Here is a 12,221-nt window from a genome sequence, read left to right as displayed (position 1 = left end):
GAAATATCCTCCCCTGCCTCCTCTTCTAGTTCTCATTACTGTTTCATAGCATGACTTCGCTAATTACATAGGTATTTAGCAAATACACTCCATATAAAATAGTTCATCACAGCTTGTCTTAGGTAACTGGGTTTGTAATAGAAACAGTGTGTCAAGTACCAACTTTAGTTGATGCAGATCAGCAGGATAGGTACTTTAAAATTACCAATAGAGGAGACGGAAAACTCGACTTCGAGGCAGGTATTTTACTGTATACCTATATCAATGGAACGAAGGCATGGGACTGAGACAGAGACCACAGCAACATGTGAGCACAAACTATACCTTTCACCTAGTTGCACTGAGAGCCCGGGCCAAGGAACTCACTGATTCACCAACTCAGTGAGTTAGCAACTGAGCCAGAAACTCAGTGAGTTGACTCAGTTAAAAGGGTGTTCAAGACTTCTGGTTCACCACAACAACCAGGCCGAGGGTTACTATTTATGGTCTATTTTTATGTTTAAATAGTTCCTTGTAAGGCTGGAGTACTCTTTATAATTCCAACCCAGTTTTATGTTTATTTATTACTAGTCCTAGTTACATTAGGACTACTCCTACAACCTATCGTTGGGTAGTTTATTTATTTATTTATTTTTTTAATTCATTTTGTTTAAATTATGAATAGGCTTGTTTCCCATTGGATGCAGGCTATCCTATGGCCATTATGATTCAAGTTTGTGGTTTTCTATTTAAACATGTAATGCTCTAGGAGTGCCCACTATTTCTTGAATAAAGGTTATGGCTTTTGCTATTCTTCTGTGGGACTCAGAAACTGGTTGTGAGATTCAACCACTCCATTGGTGAGACTCCAATAATGTTGGTGTGACTGATGTGGACGCCTTTGATTGGATGGAGATAGATATATAGAAAGTGTGCAGTGATGGATCTTTATAGGTAGCCAGTCTTTACAACACTCGGCCCAAGTGAGAACCAAGCAAGTCCATAAGCGAAGAGGAAAGTCCTTCCGCCAACGGAGAGTCAAGTTCATAGTGGGAAGCTTAGTTCATGTTCTCTTCTTCTTCATTCTTCTTTTCCATTAATACTCAAGTAAGTACAGTTCTTGTTCTGTTCATAGTATCCCAATATCTTGAAACTCTTGAGTTCTCGGGTCAATGCAGTTGAGATTTCAGTTCTGATCTCAGATCCATCAACCACAGGCCATTCTAAACCTCCTTAGATCAGAAGTCAGTTGAGTAGAGTCCCATAAATGTGGAACTTTTTCCATTGATTTCTGTGCCTATTTAGTCCATTAACTTCCTGCTGCAATCACATATTAGTAGTTGCTGTTAGTTGTCAAAAGACATGTTACTGTTAATCATTGTTGATTACATTTTAATTACATTTTGAAATGTTGTCTATTTGAGTTATGCAGTAACTGTTCTCAGCTCCCATCGATCTCAGGGTTTTGGGTATTTTATTTCAAGTAGGATATTGCTATAACTCCTAATCTAGCCATTGGATTCCAACCAAATTTTAATGTGGTGTTACTGGTCATGTTATTGACATTCTACAAGATTATTACGTTCATCTGATTTTTTGATCTACTGTTATCAAGTTTTCTTTAATTCTGGTTATTGTTACATCACTGTGATCATGGTTAATCTGACTTTCTGAAACCTAATCATTTAGGCTTCTAGAAACCCATCAATAGTCATGGCAATAATATCCAAGTTATCTGATTATTTTTTCTTCCTTCTATGAGTAGCCAGTTTTAACGTTATATATTCATTTCATCCAAGATTCAAGGTCTCAGTCTTGGGCATGGTTTCGGTCAGGCTTGAACAAAGATATCTCAAGATCTCGTCGAAACCTTGCATTTTTTTCAGCAAGTTTTGGGGTTGGGTTTTGGTGGCCATATGGCTGAGTTAGGTCCTGAAACTTGTTATTGAGCCTATTTTAGGCCTTCTAAACACAGTGGAAACATTAGATTTTAAAAAATCAAACACAAAATGGTACTTTGACTTTGGACCCTAGGTTTGTACTCTGCTTTATACAATCTCTACACTAGGCTATCCCACACAATCTTTAGTACTACTAGAAGTAAAACAACTTAAATAAGCATTAGGAATTACAAGACATCAAATTATAAGCCATTTAATAAATTAGGCATCACACATGGTTTGTTAGTAATTGTTGGAATGAGACACATGTATTTGAGTACAAATAGTGTGGTATAGTACAATACAAGTGGAGGACTCACTTTATTCATCATATGTTTTTGCAAAAAAAAGTTTTGAGAAAAATGTGTTACCTTCAAGTGTTGTTGGGCGGCAATTCTCCTCCAAATGTTGTTGAGAAACAATTCCACTTGTTTTAGGATTCTTTGGGTAAAATTTGGCCAAAAGATGCATCAAAAAGCCAATTTGGGGGGGTGGGATAACAGGTCAAAACAGGTCAAGATAACCGAGACTGATTCAAAACAGGTCGAGATAACGAAGTCTTGGTCAAAATTTCATCCGAGCCTTGTTGAGTGGGAGCATTTATATAAAGGCCATGCAACATATTGACCGAGATATTCAAATACGAAATATTGGTTGAGATATTGCACTTTTTCTATATCGTAAGTGGTTTCGATTTGGTAGTTGCTGAAACTGAGAAATTTCCGAGATCTCGCTGAGATCTTGTTCTATGATTTCATCCTCCTTATTAGGTTTTGGTTGACTGTTAGGTGACAATTTGGGAATGGTCCCTATAATTTGTAGGCTGCTTTGAAGCAAACTAGCGTTCTTGGCCTTCACCAATACATTACTATTGGGCCTTTGATGGCTTAGATCCATTAAACCTAGAGCTTATTGGTGTTTACTGGCTTTTAATACCTTTTAATATCCATTAATTTAACTACCCCAGTAAGGTTTTATTTCTTGAGCATATTAATATTTAGTAATAGACATGTTACGTTTGATGTTTCTTTTGTATTATGGTGCAAGCCTTCTCTTCTTGCTCCTTGGGTGCTTTTTTTTAGTACTTTGCATTGTGAAATTGACCTAAGCAGAAGATTCTTGTAGAATCTACATTTACTTGTGAGGTCTTCTCGAATTATATTATGATGGAAAGGAACTCTTGTCGTAGTCTTCCCTGTGTGTTTGTGTATGTGAGTGTGTCTCTCTCTCTCTCGTTCTATACTTTTTTCTTCTTAACTAAAGTTGTCATGGTTTCTGTGCTCGACTGTACTTGTCTTTTTTTTTTTTTTTTGTATATTTAAATGATAGCTTTTGCTGCCATTATTCCCTCAACATAATGATCCTGAGGAATGAATTACTCTTTATTGACTTATAGGCCTCTAGGGTGTTGCAATTAGAGAGGAACAGTTTGGAGTATCTCCTGCATCATTTTTGTGGAGTCACTGCAAACAAGGAGTAACTTCTTTATCTTTGCCATATCTGGGTGTTCTGGGGGCATCTTTTGCATTGATGCTGTCTTTCATGTTCAGTAAGGTTTCCCTGAAATCCTTTGCAGATACCAAAATGCGGATTGGAGATTGCGCCCGATTCCTGATGAGATGCTTAGGTAGTTTGTGTTGTAGAGTGTTTTTATATTTCTTGGTTATTAGGACTTTGCTTCTTAACTGACCCAGTTATTTTTATCTGGAAATCTTGGACTCATTAGGATTCCATGTTGACAGATACGCAAGAGAAGATACCCATTATCTGTTGCATATCTATGATCTTATGAGAGCCAGGTTGCTTTCAGCACAAGCAGATTCTGAAAGTGGTGATGATCTTCTGTCAGAGGTATAGTCATTAACTCATATAGACCATAATGGTCTTCTACTGTTTATGTATGAGGAAATTTTCACAAGATTTTCAGTACTATTTTGCTTTCGGTTTCAATTTCAAGATGTTTTCTTGGGAAAATGATTTGTTGTAAAATTCTAACGCTTTGTTTGATAAACTTTTTCAAGCAATTTTTGGCTTCAAGAAGCATAAAATTATTGCACTTTTTGTGGTGTGTGTGTTGGGGGGTTTGGTTTGGAAACTTAGCCCAAAATGCCCATATCTGTGGTTGCGTAGACCTGCTTTCTATACATGACAACTGTATGATTATTGTGTCTGTCTTTGCGAAGCTAATCATTTTATATTCGTTAGAGCTTTACTATTTGTGTGAAAGTGATTCTTTTGGATTCTAACTCTACTTTTTCCCTATTTCATACAAAGTATACTCATTGTTACAAGGCTCTAGGTTTCGACCCTGGCCAAAATTGAAACTTCCCAGGTTTTGACCTAAACCTGGGATTTTCTTGGCCAAAATCAAAACCTAGGTTTCGAGGTCCAGAAAATGGTTTTTTACTAGTTCTTTTTTGTGCTGCCTTTTTCTGAACAATTTACACATATCCATGAATTTGTTTAGAACAAAATAAAAAAGCTCAAAATGGTAGTTGTGGTTTGGACCCAAGTTTGCTAGTGTACGTAAATGCTGCTGTATGGTATAAGGGTGTCAATATATGACCGAAACCATTTATCGGAATTGAAACCGACCAGTTATAACTGAACCGAATCGCACTGTAGTAAATTGATCCGGTGTTGGTTTTATAGGCCATAATTCCGGTTCAGAACCAAACCGAACCGGAAAACCGATGGTTAACCGGCACCTAATATTAAAGACTTAAAGTGTTTTGAATTTCGATGGGTCTCTACGAAAAAAGGGGATAAAAAAAAGAAAAGCAAAGTACTAATCGAGAGGGAGCTTCACTTTCACACAATCACACTTCTTGATTTTCTAATTTCTAGGATCATAGTTAATTAGTTATAATATGTGTAATCTTTTATAGAAAGTATATTGTCCTTGGCAAAATAAATATATATTGTCTTAACTCTTTAGGAAATTTAGTATATGTAGGATTCACACTAATTGTAGGATGCAAACCATTTTCTAAAACGATACTATTAACCCCATGTAAACCGGTTGTGAACCGAATAACAAAAACCGATTAAAAACTGTTAAAATCGAAACCGGATGAAAGCGATTCTGATTTCACCTTATTCCTATCCGGCGCGGTTTTGGTTTCACCTTATCAAAATGTAAACCGAACGGAACTGAACCGAATAACCAAAACCACACCGTTTGACACCCTTAGTATAGTAGTCCTATTATAAACAATAACTGCATATAGTTTAGCTACTAGAAAGGTAAACATGCAATTGAAGCAATCAAAACATACATTAGATTAGGGAAATACAAGTATACACAACACTCACCACTCAATACCACATGGAGTTTCTTGGTGGGTCCAATCCATGAGTTGCGTTTTTTACTGAAGATTTCATTGACACTTCTCCAAATGCAGCACATATGTATCCCATGAAATATTTTATGCACAATTTTTTTGATAGTCCATGATAACCCACCTATAAGCCTCATCAACATATCGATGTTATCCTAACCTACAGAATGTCTCATTGAGACTGGAACTGGGTGGAGCCAGCACAATTAGTTGGGGTGGATACGAGAGGATCTTGTCGACGAAAGATGACCCAACACCTAACTCACCCCATGCTTAGCACTGGGGAATGAAGTAGAAGATCCATCATAGCCACCATACCCTCCAAATGCTGAACCAGTGCTCTTGAAGGATGGTCCACCAGCATACCAGCCAACGGTGTTTAACACATATTAATTTGAAGCCCAAGTGTCCAATGTTGTTTAACATATATTAATTTGAAGTCCATCCAGCACATATTAACCTTTTCTTTTTACAATTATTTGTTGCGAGAAAATCCAATTTTTAAATAAAAAAATTCAATAAATAATTTAACAACCTAAAAAATAATCCAACTCTAGATTGGGCCAACAACAACAACAACAACAACAATAACAATAACAACAACAACTCAGCCTTAGTCGGCTATATGGATCCGATCAAAGGCAGCAAAAGGAAAGTAGAAGTAAAAGGGAAAGAACACAACACCATAAATCAGTAAAAATCACACCTAAATGGGTTGGCTACATTAATTCTTGACCTCCAATACGATCTATTCGAGGTCGTACTTGGGACAAGACTAAACTATGCATGTCTTTCCTCACTGCTTCTCCTATGGTCATTTTAGGCCCTTCAATCTGAATCAGATCACTCCGACGTATTGGTGCATCCCTAGGCCTCCGTTGAACATGGTCATACCACCTCAAATGGATTTCTCAGAGCTTATCATGAGTCAGGGAAACTCCCAAGTCAGCTCTAATATGGTCATTCTTTACTTTATTATTACTAGAGTTGCGGCACATCCATCTTAACATTCTCATCTCTGCTACGCATAGCTTATCAATATGACACCTCTTAATTGCCAGCATTCAACCCCGTACATTATAGCTGGTCTAACGATTGTCCTATGAAAATTTCATTTTAGATTTAAAGGAATACATCGGTCACACAACACCCCAGATGCACCTCTCCATTTCATCCATCCCACTTTAATCCTCTGTGAAACATCTTCTATATCACCTTTATTATTATTAATAACTATCACTTTGGAATACTTCTATGTCCTTAATCTTCACCATTTCATTATCCATTGTAGTGTGATTAAAGTTACAAATCATATACTCTGTCTTTATTATACTGATCTTAAAGCCCCTCAATTCCAAGGCTAATCTCCATAGTTCCAACTTAGCTTTAATCCTTGGTTTTGTCTCATCTACCAAAACAGTTCATTAGCAAAGAGTATATACCACGGAACCCCGTCTTGGATGTTCTTGGTTAAAGCATCCATGATAAGAGCGAACAAAAGGACTTAAAGCAGGTCCTTGATGTAGCCCAATTGTAGGTTGGAATTTACTACGATGCCCTCCCGCGGTTCTTACACTAGTAACCTCGTCTTCATACATATCTTTAGTTATATCTACAAACTTACTCAATACCCTTCTCTTCTTTGGAACATGCCAGATTATCTCTCTAGGGAGACTGTCATAGGCTTTCTTAGGTCAATAAAGACCATATGGAGATCTTTCTTGCAGGCTCTAAATCTAACTATAAGCCTCCTGAGTAAGTAAATAGCTTTTGTTGTGGATCTACCTAAAAAAACCAAATTGGTTCTCTGAGATAATAGTTTCTCTTCTCAGGTGGGCTTTAATAACCTTCTCCCAATAGTTTGCAGCTTTGAATATCACCTTTATTTTTGTAGATTGAAACTACAATGCTTCTCCTCCAATCATTAGGCATTTTCCTTATGTGCAAAATCTTGTTAAAAAGGTTGGTTAACCAAGATACCACACATTACCCTAAGCCTTTCCATACCTTTATTGGGACTTCATCAGGGCCTGGTATCTTGCCTATTTTCATCTTTCTTAAGGCTTGTTTAGCTTTAGCCACTCAAACCATTCATATATATATATATATATATATCTATGGCGTGTGGTGTCTTGATGACTAATGCATTCTTCTAAGCCAAACCTTCTTGAAGTGTCTCCATTTAATAGATCAGAGAAGTGCCTTTCCCATCTCTTCATAATGTTCTCATCCCTTGCTAGGATTCTACTATCATCGCTTTTAATACATCTCACGTGGTTGAATCTTTACTCCTCATTTCTCTAATTTTAGCTATCTTATACATAGCTTTCCCCCTTCTTAGCTTCGTTTTTGGCAACAATTATGCCTCTTTAGTCCATTGTCATGCCTTGAAACTGGTTTTCTTGGTCTTAATGGCTCTCTGGACCTCATCATCTCACCACTAAGTCTCCCAAGAGGTCTGATGAATGCCCTACTTCCACTAGAACCTCTTTAGAAACCTTCTTAATACATCCCATTATCTCATTCCACATCGTATTGGTGCCTCCCTCAAAGTCCCACTTTTGTATCTAAGGATTCTCCTTTTAATCTCCACTACTTTATCTTAGGGCATATAGGTTCCCTTGTCCTACGGGCCGTTCTATCTAACATATAAAAAAAATCAAAAAGAAACTACTGTCTATGTACTAATTCTTCCAAAAATTAGATTTGTAGGAAAAACCATTACTTTCAAGCTTCAACCATCCAAATCCAAGCTGTAGAAGGGTTGAATGAGTAGAATGCAAAAAAGTGAGAAGACATCAAGCTTTTGGCAAAATCCCAAGGAGCATTGTCAAAACCTGCGAAACAAAGAGGCCTTGGTCGAAATCTGTGAATTATATATGTGGTTTGACCATGTTTTGGTTGAAACCTATCGAAACAGGGTTGAAATTTGGACCAAATCAGTATCGACCTTGGTTTTGTTTTGGTTAGTGTCGAAACTCCAATTCGAGCAAAACTTAAAACCATTCATGATTAGCTGTCAAAGTTTTGGTTCAATGATTTTCATGTTTCTATGACTATGTTTGTGGTGATGTAGGGCTGTGAACAGTTAGGGGATGGTTTGTTAGGTACTTTACCCTTATGCTCCTAGTCGGTATAATACCTTTCTCCATTCCATAGAGGGTCGGGTATACGCTAATTGTATTGTCTACTGGTTAAATTTGCATTGCCTTGCAGGTAAATTAGTAAGGTAACTCATGTTTAAAGAAGGTTCCACCTATTTTATTAACAAAGTGTAAAGTAGCAGCAAAATATGTACAGAACACTACATTTTTCGCTTTAAAAAAAAAAAAAAAAAAAAAAAAAAAACCAAAATATGCCACGTGACTTTTGTATTATGTAAAACTCAACTCAACAAGGCCTTATCCCAACTAAGTGGGTCAGCTACGTGAATGTTTTTTCACCTTTCAACTTTATCTGAGGTTATACAATTCAATTCAGCCTTATCCCAACTAAATGGGGTTGGCTACATAGATCATTTTTCTTCAATCAGCTAGTTCAAAGCCATTCTTGTTACTAGTCCTTTTCCTCCAATCAATACTTTTTGAGGTCATATTAACTGTTAAACCCATCCATTTCTCTTTTTTCAGTCTAAGTTGATTTCCGGCCTACGCCTTGTTCTTTTAATTTCTGTAAGTGACACCATCTTAACAGTGGCATTGGCAATCGCTATACTCTTATACATGTCCAAACTCCAACCACTTCAAACAATTCTGCCTCAACTTATCATCTATTGGAGCCACTCCTAAATTGCATAAATGTTTTTATCTAATTCTATCATTCTTAGTTTTGCTACTCATCCACCTCAACATCCTCATCTCAGCTGCACTTACTTTATTTCTACGTTGTTTTTTTGTCACCCCACATTTATTGTGAGAAATGCCCTTGTCATTTTTTTTTGGTTAAATATTTACGATTGAACCTAGGTGTCTAAAATTATCACCCTGAGTATCTCACTATCATCAGTCTTAGCCACTCCATTTTCGCTTGTATTTTTACTAAAATTGCACAATCTGATTTGTTATTTATATAATGTATTCATTATTCAATTATCCTTATGTGTTATGTTTATTACAATATTTAAATGGGTCTAAAATTCTCTCCCTGAGGTATCTATCTATCATCAGTTTTAAACTACTCCATTTTCACTTGTATGTTTACTAAAACTGCACGATCTGGTTTGTTATGTATATAATGTACTCGTTCAATTATTCATAAGTTCATGTATATTATAGCACTTAGCTGGGTAGGTAAATTGGTCAGGATAAAGTCTTCACCCTTACCCTTCCCTTCCCATATAGCCTAAACGGAAAGAACCTTAACCTTACCCTCCAAATGAGGTCGAATAAGGTGGGTAAATGGGTATGATGGGTAAATTTTGGAGCCCTATTGAAGCTTCTTATTATGATCAGTGCATATAGCCAGTGGGTGAGACCTTCATCTTGACAGCAGTGTTGCATGGTCTCTTGCAATGGATGACTCATCGATGTTTGGATGTTGGATTCTGACACGGATTCTTGGGCAATGATTCTTGATTTCCTTTGTCTTTTTGTTGTAATCATCATTTTACAATTCGCATAAACTAACTTCTAGCATAAACCATGGATTCTTTCTTTCTCTGTAGAAAGCTTCTGTGCAATGATTTTATCATTTATGTTTTTATGCCTTCTCCCTCTGTGTGATTGACATTGAATAGTATTTTGAACATGTCTCTTCACTGCTACCTCAGAAAGTCAAAAGTCCCTCATGTGTGCCAAATTCCTTTAGTTTCCATGTCTTTTAACATCTATTTTGAAAATCGTGTATACAAATTCATTAGGCCCTTTAATTGGTCTTGCAATATTTGGAAACAGGTCTACAGACGCAGTTATGACATATGCATGCAGCTTTATGAGAAAGAGCTTTTGACAGATACTTCATATCTCCACGTATACGGGTTTGTTGCTTACTTCATATCTTGTCACCAGCATGTTTCTACTTGGAAACTGCAGTCATGTGATCTTCATTGTTTTCTCAAATTTCAACCCCAAGTCAACCTTTATTTATCAGGTAAAGTGATGAAACTTTATAATTATTTCTTGTATTTGTTGCAGGTTAGGGGGAGCTAATTTCAATGCACAACAGCTGGCTATTGTTGCAGTGAGTTATTCCTCCTCTTCTCTTCATGTCCATCTCATATTAGTAGGAGGAATATAACTTGCATCGGGATTGAGGTTGGGTATATGTCAACACTGCTGCCTGTGTGCGCCATAAGTATAGCAGCCGTGCAGGGGGTTGAGGATCTCCATTCAGAATTTGATGCCCTAACCTGGAAACCACCTTTATAAAAAATAAATGAACATAGTTTTTGATTTATAATTTCTAATCCCGGTCTATTTACTGTCAGACTTCATGGTTCCTAGAGATCACAAAAGTTTGTATAGTGAGGATATTTTTATTTACGTATTAAGTTCAATTGGAGTGCAGGGGCTTTGTGAATGGAGAGATGTTGTTGCGCGAGCAGAGGATGAAAGCACTGGCTATATACTGCCAAACAAAGCTGTTCTTGAAATCGGTATTTGGGAACCGATTTACTATTCTCTGAACTAAATTTTGATTATTCAATGTTTTCCTCTCGAATAGGTAATTAGAAGACAGGTTGTCTTACTTTTGCTCTTTGGTGTTTTTTGGATTAAAAAGCCAGGCAGATGCCCCTTAATGCTGGAAAGCTCAGGCGTCTAGTTAGATCAAAACATTCTTACGTTGAGCGCAATCTTAGTTCTGTACTTAACATCATCGAGAATTCAATCCAAAATGCTGCTTCTTTTGAAACTGCAGCTGAGCAACTAAAGAAGGGTCAATTAGAAAGAGTAAGAGATTCATTAAAAAAAGAAAACCATTGTTAGGTCAAAAGCATCCATGGTGAACAACCTTGCTACTGCAAACAAATCTCACCAACTCATTTATCCTGACCATTCAGTTAGCGGGCAACATCTTATATGCTTCATAGGACATAAACCCTATTGCTTGTGATCTTAACTTCCAATGAATGGATAAGGTATGTTCATCGTATCGAGTGGAATCTACTACTTTGACAGATCATATTGGTCTAGTATAACTATCTGAGGTATTCCACAATTAAATAGGGTTGATTGACTTGTTGGTGAACCATGTTTGCAGTATGGGAGGTGGGGAACATGGATGGACCACATACACATCTTTGCATGAAAGGTTTTGTTTCACTTTTCACCAGTGTAGTAATGTAAAATATTTCCAATGAATAGGCATCAGATGAAAATGTGGAAGTGATAGCTGTTGAATCTGATGCCTTACCAACTATGGCGATCCCTACAAGAATGCTGGCTGCGGCTGCTGAAACAATGAACACAAATGGTGATTATGATGATTCAGTAAATGGGAAGATAGGTGAATGCATAAGAGTACCGGTCAAGGAAGAGACTTTAGCAATTGTGGGAAATGCTTTTGAAAGTGATACATCCAGAAAAGGAGGCCCCTTTGAACTACCTTGCGAAGCTGGAAAAATAAAGAATGAACAGGATTATGTGTTAGAGCTTCCAAAGGGAAGCCCTGCTCTTTCAGCACAATTGGGTGACACAAATATTGAGATGGGCTCTAAAACTTCGGCAAAAACTGTATGCTAAATCTCTGGACATTGGAACTGTACTCTTTTTTGTAATTTGATACTGAGGTTTGATGTGGTAACTGGGAAATTTATTGCCTTGTAGGTTACTGGAGCCACTGTCCAAATGCTGAAGAAGCCAAGCAGAGCTTTTGGAGCACTACTGGGGAGTTCAACCTCAAAGAGAAAGCTTAATCCAGATAAAAAAGTGAGTTCTATTTTTATGTTATAGGAACCTTTGCAAATCCAGATAAATCAAACTAAGTCGACTAGTTTAAAGTTGCACACTTGACTGCTACTAGT

General features: G+C 37.0%; 1 protein-coding gene across 3 annotated transcripts in view; it reads left to right on the top strand.

Moving 5' to 3' along the window:
- Nucleotides 1-12,221, top strand: part of LOC122070206 (protein RRP6-like 2) — a 31,357-nt gene that overhangs the window by 4,369 nt on the left and 14,767 nt on the right. For all 3 annotated transcript variants that reach the window (XM_042634331.1, XM_042634332.1, XM_042634330.1), the window contains exons 5-13: nucleotides 3,316-3,395; nucleotides 3,496-3,546; nucleotides 3,662-3,770; nucleotides 10,153-10,235; nucleotides 10,393-10,438; nucleotides 10,766-10,853; nucleotides 10,979-11,148; nucleotides 11,563-11,931; nucleotides 12,025-12,126. In XM_042634331.1, coding sequence (XP_042490265.1) covers nucleotides 3,316-3,395; nucleotides 3,496-3,546; nucleotides 3,662-3,770; nucleotides 10,153-10,235; nucleotides 10,393-10,438; nucleotides 10,766-10,853; nucleotides 10,979-11,148; nucleotides 11,563-11,931; nucleotides 12,025-12,126 — 1,098 coding nt within the window. The remainder of the gene's footprint in view (nucleotides 1-3,315; nucleotides 3,396-3,495; nucleotides 3,547-3,661; nucleotides 3,771-10,152; nucleotides 10,236-10,392; nucleotides 10,439-10,765; nucleotides 10,854-10,978; nucleotides 11,149-11,562; nucleotides 11,932-12,024; nucleotides 12,127-12,221) is intronic.

The sequence above is a fragment of the Macadamia integrifolia genome, unplaced genomic scaffold (genome assembly GCF_013358625.1).
Source record: "Macadamia integrifolia cultivar HAES 741 unplaced genomic scaffold, SCU_Mint_v3 scaffold858, whole genome shotgun sequence".
Lineage (NCBI taxonomy): Eukaryota > Viridiplantae > Streptophyta > Magnoliopsida > Proteales > Proteaceae > Macadamia > Macadamia integrifolia.
Note: the sequence above shows the minus strand (reverse complement) of the source record. Positions and strands in the feature narration are given on the sequence as shown.